The following is a 27507-nucleotide window of genomic DNA, read 5'->3' on the forward strand; positions in this document are numbered from 1 at the left end:
GAGGGATGCAGAGCAGGGCTGGCTGAGCACCAGCAAAACTCCAGCACAGACAGACTGAGATCCATCTACAGAAGTTGCTCTGCTGTGCTGTAGCTCCTGGTGTTTGGATTTTCGTCAGCGTGCTGCGGCCTGTCCTCCCTTTCCCCCTGCAGCCCCGCCGGGACGTGCTGCAGAGCTTGCCTCCATGCCAGGCTGAGGAGCAGCAAATCTGGGCTGTGTCCCTGGCCCTGTCACAGCCTGCTTCTGTAGGAGGGAGCAAGCCTTGGTCCTCAGGGTAAGTGATGTGGTCTGGCTTGGCTCTAAACAGCAGCACACCAGAGCCTGGAGCGAGCTGTTGCCTCTTCTGATGGGCTCCATATGGGAGACCAGATATGTGCTTGCATCATGCAGTGGGAACAGACCAGAGAAACAGCCCAAAACATGGAACATACTTGGCTGTGTGAGGGGATTCAAGTCTCTGCCCACCTTACAGTTACAAAATGGCTGTGAAAGTCCTCCTTTCCCTGCACTTGGCCAGTTCTTGCATCAAGAGGATGTGCAGGGGCCAGGGCAGGCAGGCCCCTTTGTGCAGCTGCAGTGCCAGCAGCACTGTTTGTGCTTTACCAACCTCCCCCCCGCCCCGTGCTGGGGAGGGCTGGGCTGGGCCTGTCCCCAGGAGCAGTGGCTGAGTGGTGTTTCTGGTGTCTCTGCCAGGTAATCGTCCATGATGTGAACGAGCTGACAGAAAAGCTGTTTCCCATCGTTGAGGCCATGCAGAAACACTTCAGTGCTGGATCGGGGACCTACTACAGCGACTCCATCTTCTTCCTGTCAGTTGCAATGCATCGCATCATGCCCAAAGGTAGGTCTCTGCTCTGCTGCCTCCAGCAACACAGACTCTCTTTCTCTTCTGCACAGAGATGTTAACCAGTGGTATTTGAAATACAAAGCTAATAAACTTTTGGGATGGACTCCTAGGATTCTGCTCCTTTCTGCAGAGTGATGGACTTACCAGTCCAAGACCTCATCCAGGTCTCCTTATCACATGGCAGCTCACCCTTCTTTTACGCCCTAGATGATAAGAGGTGAGACAGGAGCAAGCAGGCCTGTTCTGTGTGTGTTTACAGCCCCCTTCCCCTTGTGGTGCCAGCAGAAATAAGTGTCTGTGGTGTAGCTGTGCACTCTTGAGTATCAGCAGGGAGTAGTTGTTGAGTCTTTCGGAGCTTTTGGAAAGCTTTGCTGATTAGCAGCCACTGATCACTTAAGTTTCCTTATTGTGCCTCTGCTGTTATCAAGTGCAGAAACAACAAGAACTCTGCAGGAAAACAAGGCAACTGGCAGAAGGGGCTCAGCTCAGCTGATGCCATTTCCCTCCCCTGGCTGTGTGTAGTTGCCTCTCATGGAACCAGCATGCTCTCTAGTCTTTGGTTGCACAAATAGAGTTTTGTGTCCTTGGGCTCCAAACCCCTTCACTGGAGCTCCTGCAGCCCTGCTTGTCCCTGGGCTCTCCCTGCCAGCTGCCTGGCTGGCCTGATGCACCAGTGATGGCAGCATCCCTTCCTGGGCTGGTCACATGTCCTCCCAGGGCATGGCAGGCTGCAGGTGGCAGTGGTGGCAAGGAGCCCCAGGACCCTGCCTGGCCCTACACCTGCCCCAGGAGGAGGTGACCAGCCTCTCAAAGCTGCTTGTGGATGTCATGCAATGGTGGCCTGTTCCCACATGTGTGCATGTTCCCAGGGCTAGCACTGCTGGCACCAGCAGCTTCTTTGGCATCTGGAGGCTCTGCCCAGCTCTAATACTCCCTCCAGACTTCCTACCATGGATCTCAGGTGCACTGTTGCTGAGATGTGAGCCAATACACCTCCTCTGTGGCCCTGCTGAGTCCTGTCCTAGTTTGGCTCTCCTTAGGTGCTCCTTCCTCTACTGTGCTTCATGAGACTTCCTCTGTCCTTTGTGGACTTGCCTCTGTCCTCGTGGCATGGCCTTCCCACACTAGCTCATTAAACAGTGGGGCAGTGGTGGCCCTGAGGGTCCCATCCCAGCTCACTGATCATTACTCTATGGGCTCCAGCAAATGTGCTCTACATGGCTCTCCCCCAGACTTGGGTAATTTTGTGTGTGTCTGGTGCTGTCTGCACTGTGAGCGCTTTGAAGTACACTGCATACAAATGATGGTATTAATGCTGGCTAATTCACTCCTGATTCCCTACTCTGTCTTCGCTGTGTGCTAAAGATATCCCTGTCGTGCTGCCTGCTAGCAAGAAGCTGCTCAGTCTGAAATGCCTTTTCTCAGTTCATCAGCCCTCATCTCTTGAAAAGCTTGTTTGCTGTCCCTCAGCCTGACAGGGCTTTCAATGGTCTGTTCGGGGCACAGGATGTTTAAGGAGGCATTTTTACAGTTTCATGAGTTTAGTTTTTGTTTCAGAAGCTGCTAGTAAAGCTGATTTATATTTCCCTTGCAAGGGAGGTCAGGTTTGCTGTGCTGGGTGCCTGGTGATTTATGGGGCTGGTGGAGCTCACCAGCCTCCTCCCTGTGCAGCCAGCATTGAAGGAGAGGCACAGGAAAGGCTGCAGCTCTGCTGCCACTCACAGGCTTGCAGGTGATGTGGGAATGGCACTGGGCTCTTGCTGCCCTCCTGACTCTGACAAGCAGTATCTACTAGGCTGAACAAGCCACTTTGCTAAGTTGGAGGAGAAAGGACCAAACCCTCTTTTTCAGGCAGTATTACCATTTTTCAGGCAGTATTACCATTTTTCCTGGTGTATTTCTTTGCCATTTCTTCTGCCTTGAATGTTGTGTTCTGCCCTGTGTGCTGTGTCTTTTTGTGCACCTCTCCAAGCACGTCTGGCTCCACAGCATTAGCCCCACTTTTTTGTGGAATCCAGATTTGATTGGAAGCTTGAGCATCTTCTAGCAGAAATGAAGGCCCTGATCTGAATACTAAACTCTCTGGTGTGTTCATTTGCATTTGCATTAATCAGTCTATAGGGATTTTTTCAGTAGCAAGCGACCTTTTTACTAAAATTGCCTGGCTTTAGTTTACCAAATATATCATTTTTTGAAGAGAAGCATTTCCACAGTATCATAATTTAGTGATTTGTTTGGATTCTATGGATTATGATGGGACATTGACTTTGCAGACTGGTGGCACTAAAAAAGGAAGACCAGGTTATTTTATTTTTTTTTAGGGACTTTTGTGGGACATGCGCTGGCTGCATGCACATTGCACTGAGGTTAAATGGGGTTTGCCACTCAGCTGCTCTGTCGTTTACTGTTGCTTGGGATCTTTGCCCAAAAAACTTCACATCTAAAACCTGCAGCTGCCAAGTTATAATATAACAGCTTCTTAGCTGGTGTAAATCATGGAACACTCTTGCCTTAAATGTCTTACATCAGTGGAGTTAATCTGATTTAAACCAGCTGGGGAGTTGGTATGCAGCACGCAGAAGTGCAGACTGCATAACTCTTGTCTGTGCTTGAGGCTCATAAATCCCGATTTAATGTGGTGTGGCCCGGCCCAGGGAGCTGGAGCAGTGCTTGATCCATCAGAATGGTTCTGATGGAAGGGGGAAGTGAGGGGAAAGTTACACAGAGAGGACAAGCAGGTTCAGGCTTAGAAGGAGCTGCCAAGATGAGGACAATGCCAGCATGAAATGGTCTTGAGACTCTCAGAGCCGTGCAAAGAGGAGGAGGGAGAACAAGGACCCAGATCTTTTCACTTTCCTTTTCAGTGGGCCCATCCAGAGGGGACCTCTTCCTTCCTGACTGGCTTTGATCCCTCTATCACTTGTCATTTTAGTTGTGTAAATCAGGCAGCCCAGCAAGCTTTTTATCACCCTTCTGTGGGTACATGAAGTAGTAATGTCTGGGCAGGCCTGTCTGGCAGGCAAGGTCTGGGTACAGGCTCCTGGTGCCACAAGTGAGGGGAGGAGGAGTTAATGTGACAGAAGGGCAGCCTGGGAAGGCTGGGAGCTCCCCAGGGAATTCTTGGTGCCCATTCTTGGCCCAAGGTTGTTTCCAAGAAAAATTTATTTACCAGGCGTTCTTCCTAAGGAGCTGGTGGGCCAAGGGAGAGCCAGCAGCATCCAGCAGCTTGGGTAGAGCTTTGAAAACTGCCATTTGGTGTTCAATTCCATTGGTATTGCTGATGGTGCTGCAGCAGGATGGCCCTATGGGAGAATAAGAAGCACAGGGAAAATGAGACATGACACAGAAGCAGCTTTGTGGCTTATCTCTGCCAATTTAGACAGAGGAGTGGAGTCCCATTAGTTCAGGGGAGGCTCAGAAACCTGGCTGATGGTACTGTGCTTCACATGGAGTGAGGGTGTTTAGCAGGACTTGACTGAAGATGGTATTTGACAAATTGGAGGTAGCAGAGTTTCCTGGCTGCTGAAACTGGCTGTCTCCTTGGGGAGTAGCAGCATCTCTGGGTGTAGTGATCTCCTCCCCCTGGCAGCATGTGGGGGAGTTCTCAGGGTTTCTCTCTTACTGTCCAGCCCAGCCTGAAGGCAGAAGCTTTGATAAAGGGTGGGAACGTGAGCACAGGCTGCAGAGGGCTCCTGGTTAGCCCTCATGCAGCATTCTGCATCTTCCAGGTGCTGAAGATGCCTGGGTACTTGCTGCCTGAAAACTCAGGAGCTTGTTCTGCTGGTGGTAAGGCTGTTCACAGGGGGCTTGTAGGGGAACTAGGCACCAGTGGGAGAAGTGGGTAAGTCTCTGTGAGACTAAATAAAGATGTGGAGCTATGAGGAAGGAGAACAAAGTGGAATTAATTGTTATGTATTGCCAAAATTTATGGCGTATCAGCATGGTCTGTTGGTAAAAAATGAAAGAGGTTTAGAGAGGGCCTTCGCTTCTGTGTGGGACAAGCCTGGCTGACTGGAACCCTCCAGGCCAGGGGGTTGTGGTGTGGACCATGAGACCACAAGCCATACAAGGCAGAAGTTTGTACAGACAATGGGAGACATCAAAATTGGTGAAAAGGATGTTCAAAACAGAGTGTGGTGATCTGTAGAGCTCCTTTCTGCAGGATGCTGCAAGGTGCTGGGCTGCCTCATGGAGGAGGGAATCACAGCCATCTGCTGTGTGTTGGACAGCAAGCCCAGTGTGTCCTGGAGCTGCCAGCTGTGCAGGAGCATGTCAGGAGGACACAGATGTGGGTGCTGGGGGAAGCAGGGGTGGCTGCTGGGGGTGAATAAGCAGCACTGTGTCTGGGGAAGGGACTGCCAGCAGGGAGCTGTGCCTTTGGCTGCATAGCGAGTGTCCAGACAGCACCTGTGACACATCAGGATCCATGGGATGTCCAGTGGTCTCCCTGGCTTCAGACTAACAGGGCAATTTCTCCAGCTCATTATCAACAGCTGTACTGATTGTTAAGCACAGACCAGATTATAATGATGTTTGTCCAAGCAGCCTGACAATGACCAAGCCCCAGTCGCTTGGGGTTTGGTGCTGCTTGCAGCAGGATCCAGCTGCTGGCTCCAGCTTGGTCTCCCACGAAACTGATATCAGCCTTTGTCTGCTCTGGGATTACCAGCCCGGAGACAGAGGCCTCTGTGAACATCAGCTTATGCCTTTCCCACCAAGCAGAGCTGGAGGCAAGGCAAAGGCCAGCCAGGAGACGTGTTGGAGCAGGCACTGAGCCATGCTCTGCTTTCTCAGGGCACTATGCCTGTGCCGAGGCCGGGCACCTGGAGCACTCCTGCCTCTGGCTGTGGAGGTGGAGAGCCTGGGAGCTGGGGGAAGGGTTAAGCACAGAGGTACCAGGAAAGCACTCTGTGTACTGGAATAATGCCTCAACCAGTAACTGTCTTCTGCTAGTGTCCTTCTGGGAAGGAATGCTATCCCACATGCAGCATCCTGAACACATTGTTGATTGCTTTTGTAGGGATTTGTGCATGAGGATTCAACGTTGCCTCTGCACTGTTTCAATCCACAGCACAGGATTGCCCAGGTCGGACTCTGTTTGCCTGTGGGGTGCCAGGTGCCCACATGTGGTGTGTCCCCTCAACAGAGCTGCACTGCACACATCCTGTGTCACACAGGGCATCAGAGGTCTCTGAGGTGGAGGGAGGTGGGGAGGCATCACTCCCCCTTCTTCCTCCTGTCAGCTGCAGAGCAATTCCTGGTGCACAGGGCAGCTGCCCACAGAACTCAGCAAATCACTGTAATAATTGTAGTAAGTGAGCATTTTGAAAGTGCGTCACTCCTGATCCTTTCCTGCTGGCTGAGCACTGCCATCATTGCTGAGCCCCACCACATCAGGGAGTGCAGAGATGCAGCTGTTGGGAGGGAGAGGGCTGGGAGGAGAGTGCCCATGTTTCACATGCTTCAGGCTTGATTGTGTGCTACCAACGGGGAGATGTTGGGAAAAGGCACAGAAAATTGAGGTCTGTGGCAGAGTCATGGGAGCTGGCCCCACAGCCATGTGCTCCCAAACCACAGCTCCCAAGGGATGCTGCAGTAGCTGAAGGGTTTGCTTTCTGGCAAGAATGTTTCCATCTTTACAGCGATGGAGGGAGCGTTAATAGTTTCTGATAACCTCCCTCCTTGCTTTGTGCCACAAGCACTTGAAAAACAGCCAGATTCCCTTCCCAGCCTGTCTCTGAGCTGCCAGCACTTATGCCAGGTCCTGTGATGGGAAGATGTTGGAGTGATCATTTTGCAAGCAATAGGGATAGCTGTGCCAGCCATTGTTCCTCGCTGGGGTGAGCCTGTTGTGCTGGGAGAGTTGTTTTCATGATGCTTTTCAGGAGCAGGCAACAGCAGACCTCTGAGTAAGCCCACCCCAGGTAAACACTGGAGGCTGTGGCCTTGTAGAGGGGTCCACATTTGCTGAGATGAGCTGCTAGTCCCATCTGTGGGATTATGCCTGTGGGACATGCCTGTCCTGGCAGGAGAGCTCCTTGGCCCCAGCCCTGGTGTGGAGGAGGCACCAGGAAGGGCTGCTGTGATGAGGGGGATGTGGCTGCTGCTCAGCAAGTGCCTGGAAGTCTCCAGAGTGCTGCATCACAGCACAGACCCCTTCCCTGTGGCACTGCTGCCTCTGGGGCCGACGTGGCCCACAGCCCCCCGGGGTAGTGTCACTTCTCATCATTTCCACTGCCTGCCCCTTGCTGCAGTGTCACCATCGATTATTTTTGGATGTCCTAGATCTGTCAGGCCAGGGCTGGCTGCTCCCCCCACTCCCACGGAGCAGCAGGGTCTCATCACCCAGTGCTGTGGTGGGTGCTGCCCTCCTCTCTCCCCAGCCAGACCAGCTGCCCCATTCCCAAAGGATTGGAAGCTGCTGGGGGTCACCCAGTGTTGATGACAGGGCTGCTTTCCCCCACAGCCTCTCCCTGCTCTGCCATAGCTCATTAGAGTTTAGCAGGAAGAAACAAGGACAAAATCTGCCTGCAGCCCTTTCCCCCAGTGTGTGCACTTCACTGGGATCTGAGCCCAGAAAATTTATTTTCCTGTATCTCTTTTTTGTTTACCTTTCCATCTCACCTGCTCATTACTTTACAGTTTTCCATCCACTCTTTTGTAATTTATAGCAACCTGGAATCATACCTTATTTTGTCTGATTAAAAGATTTCCTGCTGCTCTTCCTCCAGCGCCAAAAAGTGTTTTCACACTCCTCCCCCAGCAGTAGCATATATTAAATACAAGGCAAACAGCATTTCCACCTCCATCCTGAAACCGATTGCATGCTTAGCAATGTTGCTGCCTTTGAGTCCAGTCAAGAGCCAAGGTGTTGAGTACTGCTAAATATTAGTCCTACAGACCGTGATGGATTACAAGGGGACACTTGGATGCACAGGAAAAATTAATTTCCTGGAACAGAACACATCCATCTCCTGCAGAGTCCTCCCCTTCCCTCAGGATATGGCTGTGGGGTGTGGAGCAAGGTGATCAAAGTGATGCTGCTGTCATACCTGGGAACATTGCTGCTGCTCCAGACCCCTGAGCTCATCCAGGTGCCTGCCCTGTGTGGGTGGTAGCAATGATTTGTCATCTATCTCTGGCAGACAGCCTAATTTTTTAATTAGCTGATAGGCTGATTAGCTGCTGTGCTGCAGCCACTGCTCTGCTCTGCTGGTGCCTACTCAGTGCTGCAGAAAGCTGGTTAGCAGCCAGGCTGCTGGGGCACATCACCCCTGCACTTCCTGGAGCTCTGTGTGCAGGGAGGGAGGCTGTTTGATGGGGAGGAGGCTGCTGGGCTGTCGCAGGGAGCGGAGGGGGACCCTTGGCTGCATGGCAGACAGCAGGACCTGTGTTGAAGCACACAGCTGGAAGGTAAGCTGCTCTGCACCTTGGCAAGCTGTGCTGGTGCAGGGCTTTGTAGCATCATCTTCTCTTGGGAGGGTGGGCTCTGGAGCAGCACCATATCCTGGGAAGGGGGACTGCAGCCCCCCAGCTGCCAGGTCAGTGGCAGCAAGCTCTGAGGAGTGTGTCATGCTTGCACACATGCACGTTTGCCCCTGCCTTGGCTGCTTCCTCTGGGCGAGGCTCTCTGGTGCTGCCGAGGTCAGCTGGGCAGGCAGCAGTGATTAATGCTGGGCACAGAGGGGAGGCTGTGTGTGGAGAAAACAAGGCCTGGCCAGGGGAGCACACAGCCAGAGAGGAAGCTGCTCACAACCCTGCTGACAGCAGCAGGGAGAGCAGCCAGGGGCAGCTGCCAGTGCAGGGGGTGAGCCAAACCCAGGGAGCCTCTAATGAAGGGCAGGATGGAGAACCCAGCATGTTTGTGTAAATAAAATGTGTGCCTCCACACTGGACTTGTTGAGGTGCTGGCATCCCTGCCTGGCACTGCAGCTGTTCTCGTGCCCTGCTGCAGCTGAGGCTTTTGGGGACAGCTGGCTGCTGCTGCTGGGCAGTACCTTCTGGGTTGCACAGGGACCTCTGGAGCCTGTCACCCACTCTGCATCCATGCTTGGCCATGGTGCTGGCTGTGGGAGTGGAGTTTTTCTTGGCCACACATCTCTCAGAGGCAGTGAGGGCGGAGGATTCTGGTTTCACAGCCAGCACAGGCAGCTTTGTGGATCCACGTGTTGCTCCTGCAGGCACGCTGCCGGCTGGAGCTGGTGGCTGCTGCCCTGCTCCAGGACGATTATGGCCCAAGGCAGCCATCTAAAAGTCACTACTGGTCCTTCACAGCTCCTTCCCTTGGGATCTTCTCCTGTCATGCTGGGGACAGCTAAAAAGCCTGACTAAAAAAACATTGCTCAAAGTGATTCAGAGAGGTGGAGGGGCAGCTGTCCAGCTGTGCCCAGCATTTGTAGACCAGCAGACCAGAGATCCCCAGCCCTTCTGACTCCAACTCAGAGAGCTTTGGTAGCTTGCCTCTCTTCCTTCTGGTGGTCCAAGTCAAGTGGCAAAATGAACAGCCACCCCCTGGCCCTTCCCCACAGCCCACTGCAGCCCTGCAGCACCCAGAGCTGCAGCCAGCAGGGGACACTCCTGTCACTTGGCTGCACTGTGTCACCCATGCTGGCTGCTGCTGGCCCTGCAGAAGGTTCACTGAGCTGCTCTGCCTTTATCAGCTCCCTGTCCCAGCCCTGTCCAGGCCATCACCCGGCCACCATCCTGCACTGTCCCCTGAAGGATGGAGTGGGGTCCTGCCTCCCTGTGTTGCAGGACTGGGAGGTGCTGGCTCCGTGGGAAAAGGCAAAGTGGTGTGCTGGGGTCACACAGCTAGGGCAGCAATCCCAGCAATGCCCTCTTGAAGCACCTCTAGTCCCAAAAGTCACTGCTGTGATGCAGGGGAGGTCAAGGTGCTCCCACCTGATATGTGCCAGGTTAACAGCTGGACTCGATGATCTTAAAGGTCTTTTCCAGTCTAAATAATTTCATGATTCTCTGTTGGAGGAGTCTCTCCTTGTTGGCATGAAGCTGCATGACATCCCCAGAGCTCTGGCTAGGTCCACCAAAGCAGCTCACCTCCTCCCTGTGCCCCCTGCTGCCATTCATGATCCTGCCTGACATTTCTGGGAAGAGCAGTTTCATAGAGTCTTACAATGGTTTGGGTTGGTTGAGGGACCCTGAAGTTCATCTGTGTCCAGCCCCCCTGCCATGGACAGGTGTGTCACTTGATCAATCAGATTGCTCATCTAGACCAAGTTTGCTCCTGTCATTCCAGTGGTGGGGTGGCCTGGGCCACTGCATACCTACTCTATCCCTGCTGTGCCCTGAGGCAGTTTTTGGGGTCCATTCTTCCTGGGAAGGGCTGTTAGACTTGCTGCAGAAGCTGCCTGCTACCACAGGGGCTCCTGGGTGCCTTTCCAAGCATCCAGGCGAGATGCTGTGCCCCTCAGTAGGGCACCAGAGGGGTGCCTATCTGTGTGCTGTTGTAGCCCCCCTGGGTCCTGGCAGAGAATGTGGGGCAGCAGGGCACAGGGACATGACCTCTGCCCGCCTCTGCCCCCTCAGTGGATGAGGTTGTGGGATGAGGCATCTCTGAACCTGGCCATTCGCCTCTGGGCAGGGATGGGGAGGTTTTGAGCCAAGCCTGGAGCACAGCCCTGCTGTAGCTGCTGATACAAGGCAGCAGTAAAAGATTACGAGCTTTAAATGGGGCCAACCTGTCCTATAAAGCTGTCACTGCTAATGGAGACCATCTCTGAATTGCACAGCTCCCCTCTCCATGCCGTGGCTGGAAGAGCTGGAGCTGAACAGAGAGGAGGGTTCTACACAGTATGGCAGAGTGAGAAAACTCCCTGCTGAGCAGAGCACTCAGCCTTTTCCCACATTTCCAGCTGGATCCCTGTGAGCAGCTTGTGCCTAAGAGAGCACACGATCCCTCCACCCCCACATGGCAGCCAGGACAAAGGCTTGGTCGAAGGGTAAAAGAGCATGACACATCAGAAATGTTAGTGCCTGGCCCCTTGCCAGTCCCAGGCAGAGAAATCATCTCAGCCATTAATCTCTGCATGCAAGCTGCATCTGGCAAAGTGATGCTTCATGTCACCCATGCTCGCTTACATCTCAGTGTTGCGGTTCATGCTTGCTTTAACAAAAAAATTTTAAAATTTAAAAAAGGAAAAAAAAGTACTTGGTGCTTTCTGGGTCTAATTTCTTGGAGAGTATTTTCTGTGGGAAGCACAGGGCACAGCATGGACCAGTGTGCTGGGGTGAGCCAAACATGGGGAGCCTCTAAGGAAGGGCAGGATGGAGAAGCCAGGGTGTGTGTGTAAATAAACTGTGTCTCTATGCTGGGCTCTTGTGGCACTGGCATCCCTGCCTGGCACTGCAGCTGTGCTCAGCTCAGCTCCCTGCTCAGCTGAGGCTTCTGGGGACAGCTGGCTGGGCTACAGGGACCCTCCAGAGCCTTTCATCCACTGAGGTGCTGGGGCAGGCAGGGTTGGGATTGGAGCTTCCTCCAAGCTCAGCTTTCATTCTCTACTGTGATTAACTGCAGTTGTGTTCAGCTGTAATTTTAGAGAACAATTGGATGACGTGGCTCACAGTTGATTTAATTGAAACCTGATGAGGCTGCTGTGCACCAGGGGAGTAGTGCTGGGATGCCCCTGGGAATCCCATCCCCTCTTCCCAGTCTCTTGTAGGGCTCAGGCTCCCCACATTTCTCTGGAGCTGAGATTGTGCTGTAAGTCCAAGGTCTTCTTGTCCTGGAGTTTTGTGACCAGTCTGGGTATTCTCAAGTGTGGTAATGTTTTGGATTTGGGGGTTTGCCCCACTGTAATTTGAGCCACTGGGGAGGTTGGGTGCATGTGGGACACTTGTCTTGTTCCTGACTGCAGAAATCCACTACTCAGCTGATTCATATGCTTGAGTTGCCCTGGCCATTTTTGAGGCAGTTTGGAAAGCTGGGGGAAATTGCTTTCAGGTCAAGACCTGCTTTAGCCTGTGGTGATTTACTGTGCCTGGGGCTTAAATCTCTGCAAACAGAGGATTATAGTGATGGTAAACACTAGGTAGGCCTGGGGATTGCCATACTGACAGCTGAAGGGAGCATGGCCTTTCCTTTAGCAGATAGAGCATGATGGATGTTAAAATAAATTGAGGTACGGCCCAAGTTGTAGTTTAGATACTGTTTCTCCTTGATTTATATTTCTGCTTGGGTGCTTCTCAGTGTAAGCAGTATGTTTCTTGCTTAACCTCACAGGGCCTTTTTGCTCTTAAATGAGGACAATGTGGTAGGTATGACCAATTGCCAAGAGTCCTAGATTAGTGCAAGATCTGCAAAAAATTCAGAGCTGCTGTACAGCCCAGCATCTGCTTGAAACACAAACACAAAGCAATGAACACTTTTGAAAATGCAAAGCTGCACTCCTGTGCTGGAGGATAACTGCTGGTGCCTGGCTGCTCTCAGTGCCTCTGGGTCTCTGGTGGCTTTGGGGGCTGAAAACAGAGCCATTGCCTCCTGCTCTCAGCAGCCAGGAGTAGCCAGCAGCCTGTCCCAAGCACGACAGGGTGAGGAGATCAGGAACCATGGGCACACTGCCCCAGCAACACCAGGCTGATGGGAAGCCCTGCCCATAGGCACAGCAGAAGGTGAGGGCAGGCAGGGCTTTTCCTCCTGCAGGTACTGGGCAGGAGGAAGGATGAAGGCTTGGTTTGCTAATTGCTCTGGAAGTGGTGGTGATAGGCAGATCTAGCCTGCAGGGAGCTGTAAGGGGACCTGTGCATAAGTGGGACCAAAAGACATCGACACAGCCTTACAATCCAATTACTGCTGAGTGCTAAGCAACCTGGCCAATTTGCTCTTGGCTTTTAGAACACATATAAGTAGAGAGGGCATTACATAATGCCCTGGGGATGGCTCCACTCGCAGTCCCTGAGAAGGGCTGAGCTGGCCTGGCCAGAAGATGACCATGGCTTTGCTTGTTGCTGGATGATCCCATCTAATGGCTTGATCTCTTGTACTGTCTGCACTTGCTGCATTGCACTTGGCCTGCTGCAATCCATGCAGCATCCACCTGGATAAGCAGTCTTGTCAAGGCACATCTCCTGCACACTCTCCCAAGTAGCATCTCCATCTTTCGGTCTTTCTCGTGCTGCAGAGGAGCCTGGGACAAATTCAAGCAGGGGCCTGACCCTGTTAAGTACCTCAGGCCCAGCCTTGAGAATGATGTCCTCTAGCCTTTCGTTGCTCTTGATGTCTCACTGCAAGTGGAAGATGTTTCCATGTCTTTAGAACCCCCCTTGCCTCGAGAGGGTACCACCAGCAGTAATAGTGTTCCAGGCTGCTGCAGATCACCAGCAGTTCTGTGCAGGCAGAGGGCTGTCATCTCTGTGGCCTCTTCCTCAGGGAAGCCCGTGGCAAGCTGCTGGGAGCTAATGGCTTTGTGCAGGTGATACTGGAAGTGTCACATGGTGAACTGATGCTGTCCATGATGGGAATTGCTTTGATATGTTGGGCCAGGATGGATGCTGTCTGGGATGGAGGTGGGAAACATTCATGGAGTTGGTAGCTGAAAGTAAACATGGAATTTTGCAGGGCTGGCACTACAGAAGCACTTCCAGAAACAGAGAGAGGCGAGGTTGAAGCTACCTCTTGCTTTTGTCAGTTATATTGAAAACCAGTCTTCTGGAAGGAAGGAGGGAGTGGATAGAGGCAGGGGGTCACCAGAAATGATTTCTGAAGTAAACACACAGTGGTAAATGCTTCATGATGGTTGAAGTTTGTTTGCTTCATGCAGAGGTTGCAGCTGGATTGTGTTAAATGTGAGTTGCCCATGGAGTAGACTACACCAAATCCTCATTGGGTTCAGCTCCTCCAGTAGCTGGTGGTAATCACAGGTTACACTTTTGTCTTCTATTGCTGACTTTTCCTCTTTGTGCTTTCAGAAATAACACGGATCATCCAGGTAGACTTGGACCTGAAGTACAAGACCAACATCCGAGAGCTGTTTGATGAGTTTGACAAATTCCCAGAGGGAGCAGTCATTGGGATTGCCAGAGAAATGCAACCAGTGTACAGGTACAGCCCCCTCCCCGGGGGGAGCAGGGAGTGGGCAGCAGGTGGCTGGTGGCTTCTCTTCAACTCAGGTTGCTCTTTGGAAAAAAACCCAGAGAGCAGTGGTTTGTGGAGATGGATGGAAATGGTGGAGACCAATCCACCATCCCGGCAGGGGGCCTTAATCTGAGACTTGTAAATTGATATGAGCAAACCATACAGTGTTGCTGTGGTTTGTTTGCTTGTTCTCACACACCATCACAAGACTTTCAGAGGCAAATTCTTGATCATCAGTGCCAAAATCCATGCCTGGACTGTAGTACATCTAGAGTACATCATGTACGTCATGTTTGCTCAGCCATGCCTGCTGAGGTGCTGTAATTGTTTGTGTGTTGGCGCTCTGAAGTTTTGGCTGAGAATATTGCAGAGAGTAGGGATTGAGTTTGGGCAGCAGTGAGGTTCTGGGTCCCTGGAGTGCATTTTCTGCTTCCCCCACTGAAGGCTGAATGGGCAGCTCTTGCTGACCTGGGCTTGCAAGCATGAAGGTGGCCTCATGGTCCCTTGCTCTTCAGACCCTTGGTCCACAGCCACTGCCAACTGTGCTGGAAACCACTCACAAAGGGGTGGCCCAGTCCTTCCCACTCATGGGAAATAATGCAAATCCCACCACTGGTGGGATTCAGGAACACAGGGGTATTTCCAGGTGCTTAGAGAAATTGGTTTTGTTTAGCCATTGTTCTAAGGACGGACCTCAGGTTTTCTTTTAATCCAGGGTAGATTAGATAATTATCCCAGGATGCCTTAATGGATCTCAGCAGAGCTGAGTTTGAGCATCTCAGATGGCTTGGCTAGATTTGCTAATCCTAATGGAAAAGTTCTTGGGGAAAGATAAAAAAGCCTAAGAGGTCTGTATGTCTTTTCCTTCCCTGCTGGAAGCCTACTTCCCTACTGAGGCTCTTAGGACATGACCAGCAGCACTCTTGGGCACAGGCTGAGCTGCAAAGATCTGGACCAGCCTTTCTTGCTGCTTGTGCATCCAGATGGGAAGAGGGTAGAGGCAGAAGTTCATCAACAGGAGATTGATGGTTGTTAGTCACCACCAATTGCTTCCTGGAAGCCTAAACCATACGACAGAATGTGATTGCTCGAACTACAGAAGTCACCACTATTTCTGAGCTGGAAAAAAGACATCTCTCTGTCTGTGGCATAAGTGTTGCCTCTCTCCTGATTTGTACTCTTGGCAGGAAGAGCTGGCACTAGAGGAACACAGATGCTGAGGTCTTGTCTCCATAGGGTGACACCATGCTTGGAGAGTAGAGGGCTCCTGTATCTGCTTTGGGTGTCCTTACAGGATTTGGGTGCCCAGAATGGTAAATCCAGCCCCAGTTAATCGTATGCAATTGTTAGAGCTTAAAAGGGGGTGGAGGGAAGAGCCCCAGCCAAGAGTGGCTGCAGGCTGTGAGTCTGTGGCCTCGGTGGGCCCAGCAGGGCAGATCCCTGTTGTTAGCGGTGCTGGAACAGGGTAAATGAAGCACTCGTTTGTCTGCAGTTAGTACAGGGTGGAATCACTTTGTTTTTGTCTCTGCAGGGTTTTGCATTATTTCAGTGCATAACTAGGGAGTGGGGATGGTGATCTGCTGCCTGGATGTGGTTTGTGGGACTGGGTGTGCCTGGAAGGGACTGAATTAAGGTTTGAGGGGCTCCACTGGAGAGCCTTTCAGCATGGCAGGGGACAAGGCAGGGGATCATGGGCTGAGCACTGAATACCTGACCCAAGCCATAGCTGTGTTCTCCCCCTCCTGCCACCCGTGGTGGGGACAAACATGCCAAGCAATAATAGCCCTCACAGGCTGCATTTTTGGGCTGAACTTTCTGTTGTTGCAGTTTTGACATTCTGGGTCACTTTGGGCTATGTTGTGCTTTTCTTCTTGTGTTGTTTTGATCTTCATGTGAAAACAAGTTCTTGATCCTTCTTGTCGCCAGATCACCCGTTGTGGGGCGAGCTGTGCAAACTCCAGCCTGCCCTCCTGCCAAGCCCTGCACCCTGTGGGGCTCGCACCTCACTGCTAAAAGGGTTTCCAGACACAAACATGAGCTGACAAAGCATGGATGTCTTTGTAAAAAAAAATTCTTTACTATTTTTATACTTTCAGAAAGATAAAAACATGTTGTAGGTGTGAAACAACAGGTGTCAGCTCAAGCCGCGTTGTTTGCCATGTGTGCACGCTTGAAGCCTCAGTTGGGGAAAGGGTTGTGGGGAGGGAGGAGGATTACAGGGTGATTGTGGGGTCTCTGTGTTGCCACTCACGTTTTCCTCACCATTTCACACAGCTCTCTGCAGCACTAGCATTGCCCCAAAGCATCAGAGGACCTAGCAGTGAGGGTGAATTAGCAGAGCTGTCCTGAGCTTGCTCATGGAGCTGTGGACTCGGTTCCCTGCGGCAGGGTAAGCCAGTGGCCAGAAAGCGCCTGGCTTCCATCTTTCCTGCTGTGTAGCAATGGGAAAGATGGATGGAGATTAATCCACCATCTGTTTCCATCAGCTGCCCGTTGGCTGCCTGGCTGTGGGCTGCACTTTGTGGGCACAGACTGGGGCTGCAGAAGGCTCAGGCTGCTGCACTGGTGCAATGAGCAGTGCTGGGCACAGACAGACATTCCGGGAAACGGAGGAGTAAGAGAACAGCGAATCGGAAACATCCCGGAGCCTCTCTGCATATCCTGAAGGTAGGGGAAACCTCCAGACAGCAAAACAGGATGGCACGGGAGTGTTTCCACTCGCTTGACTCATGCTGAAACAATGCCCGGCCACTGTTTGTCTTGGACAAACACATTTCTCTGAGCAACAGGATCTCCCGGCCCTCCTGCTAGGCCAGTGCTGGGATTTAACTGTTGCACAGTCTGGTGTTGGTCTGTCCTTTGGGGCCACTCAGGCTGAACTGGAGTGGCCTGTGGAGAGCAGTAGCTCCTGCTGAAGCTGGACATGGATCGCTCTGCAGTGTCTGGCAGGGAGTCCTGGATGCAGAGGGGGAGGTGGCAGGAGCCCACATCACATGCAGGAAGTGATCTGAGGTCCGAGGCCACTGGCATCACGTCAGGTTTCTGTCTCTCCAGCTGCGGCAGGGAAAAGAGGCATCCTGTCCATGGGTCAGGCATGTTGTCCTTCCTGTGGCTGCTGGATCCATTCTGGGACATGGGCTACAGTCAACACCTCTGTGGACAGGGTTGCAGGCAGAACTTCATCCCACAAGAAGGTGCTACTGTGGTGAGGTTGTTGAGGACACTGGTACTGTGCAGTAGCCTCCTAGATGCCTCTGAGCTTTCTATGGCAGCACTGGATTTGTCCTGTCAGGCTGTTGTTTGAATATTGGCCTGCAGAAGAGCCTCTTCCCAGGCTGGCTTATGCCTGCTCATGTGTCTGCCTGCAGAGGGTTCACACTGTGGCCAAGATCAGGAGCTCTGGCTTCAGTAGGAGTGATTTTGATGTAAAGATTAGACTCTGCATCTAAAGTTTGCATCATCCAAAAGGCTTTAAATGCAAGGAGGTGCTTCTTCAGAGTCATAACCTTAATTAAAAGTCCTGTTGTCCCCTGCAGCATTTCAGCTGCTCAGTTGTGCTGGCCAATCCTGCTCACCAGGCTGCATAGAGTGAGTGATAATGGTCTGTATAAATATTTATGTTGCACTGAGCCTTCCGTGCCAGATCTTGGTCAAATTGAGATGTCCAGGCTCTCTGGTGCTCTTGAGCCCTGCTAAGAAACCTGCAGAGAAGCTTTGCAGATGCAGCCTGCCATGGGAGCGACCAGATGGGCAGCAGGGCACTGTCCTTGGGGGTGTGTGGGTACATGCCCGACCCTGCAGAGCAGCTCAGCTGTGCTCCCAGCAGTGCAGCTGTGCCATGGCTGGTGATGGAAGCATGGCCTGCTGCCCCTCAGCCTGCTGACCAGGTGTGAGCACTGGGGCTGCACCTGGGGCATAGCAGGGTCTCCATCAGAGCATGACAATGGCATCCTCACACCAGTGCAGCCCAGACCTACCTGTTCCTCCCTGCCAGCCTGGCTTGGCTTAGCACCTGTTCCCAGACACATGAACTCAGTGCTGCCAGGTGCCAAAGGGATAGGATTCCTCATTTCAAAACGGCCCTGTGATTGAGAGGAACAGGGTGAGGAAATACTGTGGCACTCCCCAAAATGTCCTGAAAGCTCTCAGATTACTGAAGGCAGAGCTTAAACCCCATTCTTCCTGTGTTTCCTGGTTCTAGACCGGTCTGGTCACACTGGTGGCACGTGAGAGGAAGCAGAGCAGTGGTACCGATTGCACAGCTGCCCTCAGCAGCCTCAGCCCTGACCCCATGTGCCATGCCGTGCTCCCTGCTCCCATTCCCATCCCAGCCTCTTCTCTGCCTAAGCACTGCTGCTGCTGGCACTGCCAATGGAAGTGGGCTCTGGGTGCCCACAGTGTGCTAGCACCACCTGGGGCCCTCAGAACTGCCCCCATCATGCTCCCTTTGGAGGTCTCCTTGGGAAGGAATGGTCTGCTGGCAACAGGGAGGACTTAACCCACAGGTCCTCAGATGGGTGCTTTTACCCCTTCCAGGTAGAAGGAAGATACCTGCTGTGAAGGTGGGCCTCAGGAGAAGTCCCAGAGCTTCACAGGTCCAAGAATGCACACAGCTGGGGCTGGAAGGGTGGCTGCTGCTTCCACTTCTGCTATTTGGTGAGATCTTTACTACTGTGCCCTGTGTCAAGAAGCTAATTAAAGCTTGAGGCATCTTGGGAATCCACAGTGTTGGAAATGATAAGTTTGTCCAGTAGGAAAGGATATCTACATCAAAGGGGCAGCTACAGACTACAAAGGGCCGACACTTGGGTCCCTGTGTGGCTGCAAGGCCATTCGCCTTTGCCTCTGCCTAAAACCTGGGAACAACTCAAACAGGACATTATTTTGTAGAAAGGAAAGGCTTTGTTTCTGCTTGTGATCATGTGGGAGCTGCTGTGAGTGTGCTGTGTGTTCAGTGACATGTGTTTTGTTTGTTTGAGAGCTGCTGAAATAAGCCAGAGAAGCCCATTAGCGGGTGGAAGCAGGGCTGTGCAGCTCCGGCCGCGGGGCCGCGGCGCTTGCAGTGCTGGGTGTTTGTGGGAGCTCAGCGGCACCGGCGCTAAGTCACTTTGTCAGATGTTTGGAAGAGGAAAGGAGTTATCCTGGACTGGGAGCAGGCTAATGCTAAATCCATAACCAGGCCAGGCTGTCAGAGAGTCTGGGCTGAGACAGTACATTCTGTACCTTCTCTTGGGATCTAAAAAAAAACCCCAAAGTACGGCTGACAGCTGCAAGCAAGGAGCAGCTGGATTTTCCCTGGCTGAGGCAGCAGTGGTGGTTGTAAGATGTAACACTGCAGGTGGGCTGCTGCCTGCAATGGAGCTTTCCAGAACTGGAGATAACCATCTCCAGCAGGCAGGTCCTCCTGTCTGAGTTTTCCTGGTTTTGTGGACTTTTCATGCAGGCAGGTGGCCCTGACTTGGAGACTTCACTCTTTTCCAAGGGCTTTTGCCCTGAGGAAGCAGGGAGCTGGCTTCCACAAAAGGTTCTGTTCCCCAGGCCCCTCAGGAGTAAAGGCAGGAGAGTTTGTGCCTGCCATTTGTGCCATTGTGATGTCAATGCTGCCTGCCCACAGTCCTGCAAGCCCCAAACCCTGTGCACTTTGGATTTTAAACCATTTCAAGACTTGACTTGATTTGTAGCAAGTGCTGCTGTTCGATGCATGGGGAAAACGGTTCTAGGAATTGGTTTGGCAGTGGCTGACAAGAAGCAGCCAAAATTACAGAACAAACAGAACCTGCAAGGAAGCAGAATTAATTCAAGGAATTCAGCTTTACCTCTGATTTAAAAAATTATCCAAGAAGGTAAAGGGTTGTGTTGTTTACAGCTGTGAATATCATTAATATATGCGACCTGTCCAATTTATTCCCACTACAATGCAAACTTGAAATGTCATTTAAAAACAATGAATAAATTGCATGAGATCTGACAACCACAACTGTGCATTGATAGCACAAATAGTAATAATATTAAGCAGCAGGTGAGCTTCTGTGAAGGGAGAGCATTTCCCCTGTTCCTGAGAGTTCCATTGACAGGCAAGGGTGTCCCAGAGCAGGCAGCCTGTGCTTCCAAGGCATGCATGAGAACACTGCCAGAGCAGAATTTATTCACAGTTGTTAATAGAAATCTGCTGTTTTAGCAGTAATTAGGGCCACAGTGTTCTACAGTGTCCCTGTGGATGGGTTGCCCCGCTTCCTGTACGGGTGCTGATAGAGGATGGTCTCACACACACAGGTCATTGCTCTGCGCTGCCACCAGTGCTGTTTGCTCTATAGATGGAAGGAAACTGCTGTGACCCAGACAGGGATTTGTGGTCCCACCTGTATTTGGAGGATGATTTTAGCACTGGCATGGGGTGTACAAATGTTTGATGGTGAGGAGGGCCACCCTTGAAAATCTGTCCCAAAGAAAGGTTTTGTTCACAAGCTGTGTTCACAAGTTGTCATTTGTCATCTATTTAAGAGTTCCCACTTTTGGACTAAGTCCACGCAGAAATGTCATCAGTGAGAATCAATTTGCTGCTCTAAATACAGGCCTTTTAAAAGTTTGGCACGTTGGCTGGGCTGTGGTAGAGACCAGCACTGTACAGACATAATTTGTGCATTGCGTGAGACTTTTATTAAGGGATTACTGATGTCGTCATTGAAGAGCTCAGTCTGTTGCTTCATCAGTATTTTCCATGGGGTGGCTGGAGGTCTTGCCTGAGCTGGACCTTTACCCTGAACCCATCAGAGAAGGGTAAGGTGGTCCTGGTGTGCACACCAACACATCCTGCCCTTTGTCCCAGGGTGGAAATTGGCATTGTTTTGCCCCAGTTTGACATTTTCCCTGCAGGACAAGGGGTATTGCTGTGTTGGCGATGCCACTGCACATCACTGGGTATACATGGTGCTCCTGAGAAGCGTGGAGCTGGGATTTCCTGGATTGCACAAGCTGTTCAGCCTCAGCTCAGGTGCTGTGGCATGGGCTGGTACTGAACCTGCTGCTATGGCTCTTTAAGGGGTTTAGCAATTGCACATGGAAAATAAGCAATTAGCAACAAGGGCTGCTTTGTTGTGAAGCCGCTGAGCTCACCAGGCCGAGGTCCGGCTGCCAGGGCAGGAGGAGGGAGCTGGGTTGGATGCTGCCCTGGGTGGTTGCCTCGCTTTGTGTGGCAGAAACTTGGAAGGGCCCACCTGCATTGCTGCAATGTCTTCTGGAGGTGGGAGGAGAGGGAGGAAGGGGAGCTGGCCTTTGCCTGCAGGTTAATCTCAGTTGAACACAGTGATGGTAAGGATCTGACAGCTGCCTGCCCCAGTGAGGATTAACCACGAGGAGAAGGGTGCAGGGAAGTTTCTTGGCTGTGCTCTTACTTTGTGCTAAGGATGAAGGGGGAAAGCCACCATCACCCCCTGAATGGACCATGCCATCATTCCCATCACTCTCCCCTCACCACTGCCCACACCCTCCCCTCCAGGTAGGACAGAAGCTGCTATCAGGGTCTCCCCTGTGTTCTCTCCCATTTCAAGCACATCCCCTGTCCCCATCAGGACACTGCATACTTCACACTGGGGCTCCCTTCCCATCTGCCTCTTTGAGCAGCCCTGTGGAGCCCCGCAGGTCCCAGGCACCACCAGGTGGGCAGCTCAGCCAGGGATTGCTTGGTGGGACCACAGCCAGGTGCTGTGTCCTCCTGCCACCCTGGGGGAGTCCTGGCAGCACACGGAGCAGGGAGCAAGGTGCACTTGTGCCTCACTGCTCATTGCACGGGAGCAGTAGTGTTTGCCAGCTGGGTAAGTGCCTGCAGCTGGGGATAACGCCGGCAGCCATCCGTGTTCTGGCTCAGGAACTGAACAGCATATTTGGAGGTACGAGAGCGTGCGCTTGTTTTAGTTGGCGTTTGGGCTGGCAGGGCTGCTGTTGGAGCGGCTCAGAGAGGGATGGCTGGCAGCATGTGCTTCTCTTGTGCTCCAGGAGCCTCATGCCAGGCTCAAGGTCCCCTGACCCCTGTGAGAGAGGCTTACTCACAAAAGGCATCCTCAAGGTACTGGCCTGCTGCTGCTGCCCATCCTCCTCTCCCAGACAGCCCAAACTCTGGCAGCACTTGGCGAGAGGTAGGAGCAATCAGTGAGCTCCACAAGGAGCTGACTGTTTCTGGGAAGCTTATTGTGTCCAGATTCTTGCAGATTCCCTATTTTTGTGGCTTTATTCCATGACTGTTGGTTTGTTTCCCCTTTGGTGAGGGAGAGGCCATGCAGCTGCATAGGCTCATGCAGTGCACACTGGCTGCACCCTGCAACCTTCCAGGAGCATCCTCTAACCACAGGCACCCTGGGTCTGGCCTGACATCTCGTTTCACTTCATGTCATTTTGACTTGGTTCCTTGATTCCCCAGATGCCTGTGGGGGAGGCATTCCTGGAGATGTGGATTCATGGGAAGGTGCACATCCTCAGCAGCCAGCCCAGTGGCAGCTGCACAGCTAGTGTGGCAGGGTTGCAGCCTCTTGAACATCAGATGGGTATAGGCACACAAGCCCAGTCTGCTGCCTGTGGGGCAAGTGCTTTGAGCTTGCTGCTGGTCTCCCAGCTGGCAGTAACCCCTGCATCTTGCCTTTCCTGCCAGCTCAGGCACCCAGCTGCTTTACCAGAGGTTTTCAGCTTATCCCATGAAGTTGTCCCATAACCCAGAGCTGAAGTAAATGAGTGGAAGTTCACAGATTTGAACAAAGTCTTTCCCCATTTGTTTGCCTCTTGCTGTAGAGAAGGCCCTATAGAGTACAGGTGGTGTTGGAGTGGTCCCTCCTGGCCTGGCAGCTGTCCCCAGCGAGGTGTTTGGAAGGGTGTGATGGCAGCTTTGTGAGCTGGGGCTCGTGACCGCCGGGCTGCGAGGCAGGGGAGGCGCGGCCGCAGCGCCCTGTGCTGGGCCAGCAAGGGAAGTCCTGCTGGAAGCAGCGTTTTTTATCTGGGCTGCCTGGGCCTGGCGTTTGAATGCTTGGAAATGCTCTTCTCCAGATGTTTCCTAGCACACGCCGGCTCTGTTTATAAACAGCTCCTCAAAGCAAAGCCTGTTGGGGCTGCAGGCGGGCGCTCGCGGCAGGCCCCGCACGGCTCCCCTGCACCATGGCACGGGGTCTGGGGCCACAGGTCACCTCTGTCCCCTCCCATCTAGATGGGTTAGAGCAGTAAACAAAAGCCCCAAATGCCTCCTCTTCCTTTCTCCTCCCTTTCTCCTAGCTAACAGCTTCCTGCTCCAATGCATCCTGGTGGTGCTGCCTTCCTGCCCAGGCTTTTGCTGCTGGGGGCACGGAGAGGAGGGCACACTGCCCTGCCTGAGCTGCTTGTTCCCAGGGAGATCCCGGCCACTCCAGGGGCCTGGGTCAGGGAGACATTTCCATTGCATCTAGCTGGGGTTCAGTTCCTTGATGATTATCTCAAGGGCACATCCTGGCAGCAAGCTCATCCAGCCCCTGGAGTTTTCCCCTTATGTTTTGCCAAAATTTGAGGTGAGTGCCAAGGGGCGATGTGAGGCAGGACAGAGTGGAGTGGGTACAGGCTGTGTCAGCTGTTTGGCTGGTTGTTGTGCTTTTCCAGCCCCATCTCCTCTGAAGAGAACAATGCTCTCGTAATCATCACTCCTTCCACTTCTAACTGGGTGAAGGTGCCTTTCAGCCGTGCTCTTCTCTGTCCTGGCAGGACAGAGACCAAAACCTGCTTGAAAGAGAAAAGCCAAGAAAAATCCTGTCTAAACAGCTGCTGCCAGTGGCCCTGCCAGGACACCTTTCCCTTGGTTGGCCTGAGCTCAACAGGGGCAAGGCTGTTGTGCTCAGCTGTGAGCAGGATCCCAAACCATGGGCACTGCAGAGCCACCTGCAGCTCATCACATCCTGGATCTCACCTCAGCATCACTCCCTGAGGATGGCCCTGCCCTCCCTGCCAGCCCCACACCCCACACATGGCCGGGGGAGGACAGCCCTGTCACAGCCTGTGCTGGGAGGAAGGGCTGAACAATTGCTGCTTGTCAGGCTGTCTCCTCTTCCTGTAGAAAAGGGCATGTTATCAGCCATCCACAAGTCATCTGGGGAACAGCACTACTGAAAAACTGAGTCATGTTGTACAGATTTGCTTTAGCCCCACCATGGCCTGGCAATGCCAAGGGCCTGGGTGCTTGCAATTTTTTTATCCTGGCTGCTTGCAGTGGCTGTAATCTTGTCCCTTAGCTTGGGCAGCATGTATTTGGAGGTAAGAATGTGAAAGGAATCAGCTTCACTGCTGTGGAGCTGGAAATATGCTCCCCTCTGTGGCACTGCTTACCCTCTCCCTCCTGTCAGCTTCCAGCGTAACATTCTGGGCAGGGGGGATGGCTTTCTTGGCACTGCCAGGGAGAAGCAGAGAGCAGAGGATGCAGAGGTGGGCTTGAGCCACTCCCTGGATCTGAGCACTTCAGAAGGCTGATTGGTACATGGCTGGGGCTTGTCTTTGCAGGTTGAGCTTCCCTCTAATGCTGCATGGAGAATGTTTTGCCTCCATTTTCTAAGGAGCAACCCATCCATGAGTTGACTTTGCCTGTCCTCAAGACACAACTGCTCTTTGCAGAGGCAGAGCCCTTTATCCTTTCCCCACCCTTTAGATCCAATGAGCACTGCTGCCCATGAGCTCTGACAAGGCAGCCTGTCCTCCACTCCCCTTGCCTAGGAAGCATGGATACGACTGCTTCAAGACTGAGCCCTCCTTCCATGGAAAACTGGCACTGGGAAAAACCCTTTCCGTTCTGAATCAGGTGGAAGGGAGTGGTGTAAAGACCCTTAATGAAATGGGAAATATCCATGCCTTAATGGAAAATTTTAAGGAAGTGATGCTGCATGATGCTTGTGGTTCTCCAGATCAGGAAATAAAAAAGATATTCACAGTTGGCATCATTAACAGATCCACATTTCTGCTGGGAAAAAAAAAAAAAAAAAAAAACAGAAAAAAAAATAGATCCCATTTCTGCTGGAATAATTCTGCTGGTGGCTGTGTAATCCTGGCTGTCACCTTGGCCAGTCTCACTGTGCTGGGACCCAGAGCACAGGCCAGAAGGATGGATTTGATAGTCTGATCCCTGTACAAGCTGTAGCAAGAGCCTGTGGGAGCTCAACATGGCTTCTTAGAAGAAAAATTTAAATTTAAATGTTTGCAGTGGAGAGCATTGCCTCTGGAGCTGTCCCAGGGGCAAATGTCCGTGCATCTTCTTACATCTGAGGGAGTCCAGCTCAGCTTCCAAGCATGGGACCACTTTAAACATTTGGGCGTTAAATCTACCAAGTTCTTGTTGCCTTGAGCTGCATGGAGACTTGGGTGGTGTCCGACAGGTTTGAAAAGGAACCAGTGGCAGGCTTGCCTTATTCTTTCTAACAATGTTTCTCCTTGACTATCTTCACAGCAAGGTGTAAAAAACCCCTTCTGTAACTTCACATTAAGTGTGGGGGCTGGAAGGAGAGGGCAGTGCTGGCAGCCCTGGGCTATGAGACAGTGGTGGAGGTCATGGGTCTCTCCTTCCCTCCTCTGACACAACAGACTGCTGTCAGGTGCTCAGCTTTGCAGCAGAGGATGCTGTTTGAGGGAAGAAGACTTTCAGACTGAATGGGAGCAATTTTGGAGGGCAGATCCAGCTACTTGGGGAATAGCATGGGATTAATTCAATTCCTGCAAGTAGCCAGTGTATGTATGGTGAGGTATATTCTCTCACACTGGACTGAGGAAGGAGCCAAAGAAATTTCTGGGCTGCTTGCTTAGGTAATTGAAATTAGGACACTTGTGGTGGTTCACCCAAGGCTCTGGGGATGTGGTTTTGTCTCTCTGCACAGCCCTGTGAGCAGTCACGCGATCCTGTGTCCACTTGACTCACTAGAATGATGCTGGTACAAACAAAAGAGGCTTTGGGAGATGGTAAAGCAGCGTGGTTTGAAGTCTGAGCAATATCCTGTGCAGGGGGATGGAAAGAAAGGAGGCCTGTGAAGCACTGGCTGTTCTGAGAGGCTGGGTGTCTCCAGAAGAAGACAAGCATGGTGAGATCCCTTGGGTGGGTGGTAGATCCTTGCTGTGATCCAGACCTGCCCAGACTTGAGCTGGCTGCTCTTCAGGCTGCCCTCCCTGACATCCCTGTGCCTGTTCTTCCTCTCTTTCCAGGCACACCTTCTGGCAGTATCGCCGTGAGAACCCCCAAACCAAAGTGGGGGAGCCCCCTCCTGATGGGCTGCCAGGCTTCAACAGTGGTGTCCTGCTTCTGAACCTGGAAGCCATGAGGCAATCCAAGCTCTACAACCAGCTGCTGGAGCCCACCATGGTGCAGAAGCTGACGGAGAAGTACCACTTCAAGGGCCACCTTGGGGACCAGGATTTCTTCACTATGGTGGGGATGGAGCATCCAGAGCTTTTCCATGTGCTTGACTGCACGTGGAACCGGCAGCTTTGCACGTGGTGGAGGGACCATGGATACAACGATGTGTTTGACCAGTACTTCCAGTGTGAGGGGGAGGTCAGAATTTACCATGGCAACTGCAACACCCCGATCCCTGAAGACTGAGGCACCCACTGCCCCCAGGGGCAGCTCTGACTGCAGCAGGGCCATAGTGGCTGCACTAACAGTCCCTCAGGAAGGGTGACCAGCTCTGATCCAGCATAATCCAGGGCAATCTAGGGATCCCAAGAGCATTCAATATCCCACTGCCTGTAGCCTCACCCTCCAAGAGGAAGGGCAGTTCAGTTGTTGGAACAGGCCTCCACAGCCACTGTACCCAGGGCTCAGCCCTGGCTCTGCTTGGCCAAGTCCATGGTGCCCATCTGGTGCCCATCAGTGCTTCAGCTGCTGGGGCATGGGAACAGCCATGGGCCCATCAGAGACTGCTGCTTTTGCACTAGGCAGGGCCCAGCTCCCTGGGTGCTGTGCAGCTTTGCCTTGTCTGATGGTCAGCAGGAGTGCCCAGTGGGCAGTTGGGTTCATTTGTCATTCCTTGGTGGCCCATTTCTGCACCTCATGCAGAGAGTTTGTCTGGTCCCTCTGGAGAGCAGACACTGTCCTCAGGTCATCTTCCTTTTGAAGCATTCCAGAAAAGCGAGAGGGCTTTAAAGACTGAGAAGCTGCTTTAAATTGGGTTATTTACAAAAAAAAATTGAATGCTAGATAAGCTTTAAAGCCTTCTGTTGGTTCTTCTGAGCAATAAAAGCTTTACTGCCCTATGTTGTCCTAGACGTGTTCAGTGAATGTGTAGCAATAGGTTCATTTTTCTAGCTTTGCCTTTAACCTTTTATACAAGAATAAAGCTGCAGATATCAGACACGCTCGGCTGTTTTTCTGTGGCACAACTGAAGTCCTGTGCAACAGGAGGTTTCCTGCACTTATCATGTTTAAAAAGTAGTTGATGTGTATCTGCTGGGCAGTTGAATGTGGTGCCCCACATAGCTTATCCCACATCTATCCCAGTGTCAGTAATGCAAATAAAGAAGCTGGATATTTAAAGATCATCACCACCATAGCCAGGGTTGATTTGGAGGGTGCTGGGAGCTGCCTGTGCTG

General features: G+C 52.3%; 1 protein-coding gene across 1 annotated transcript in view; it reads left to right on the forward strand.

Moving 5' to 3' along the window:
• XXYLT1 (xyloside xylosyltransferase 1) overlaps nucleotides 1-27268 on the forward strand; it is a 32550-nt gene extending 5282 nt beyond the window's left edge. Inside the window, exons 2-4 of the mRNA XM_036388932.1 lie at nucleotides 694-841; nucleotides 13772-13904; nucleotides 26121-27268. Of these exons, the coding sequence (XP_036244825.1) occupies nucleotides 694-841; nucleotides 13772-13904; nucleotides 26121-26517 (678 nt within the window). The 3' untranslated portion in view covers nucleotides 26518-27268. The remainder of the gene's footprint in view (nucleotides 1-693; nucleotides 842-13771; nucleotides 13905-26120) is intronic.
• Nucleotides 27269-27507: the final 239 nt, after the last annotated feature.

Source organism: Molothrus ater, chromosome 10 (assembly GCF_012460135.2).
Source record: "Molothrus ater isolate BHLD 08-10-18 breed brown headed cowbird chromosome 10, BPBGC_Mater_1.1, whole genome shotgun sequence".
Taxonomy (NCBI): Eukaryota; Metazoa; Chordata; class Aves; order Passeriformes; family Icteridae; genus Molothrus; species Molothrus ater.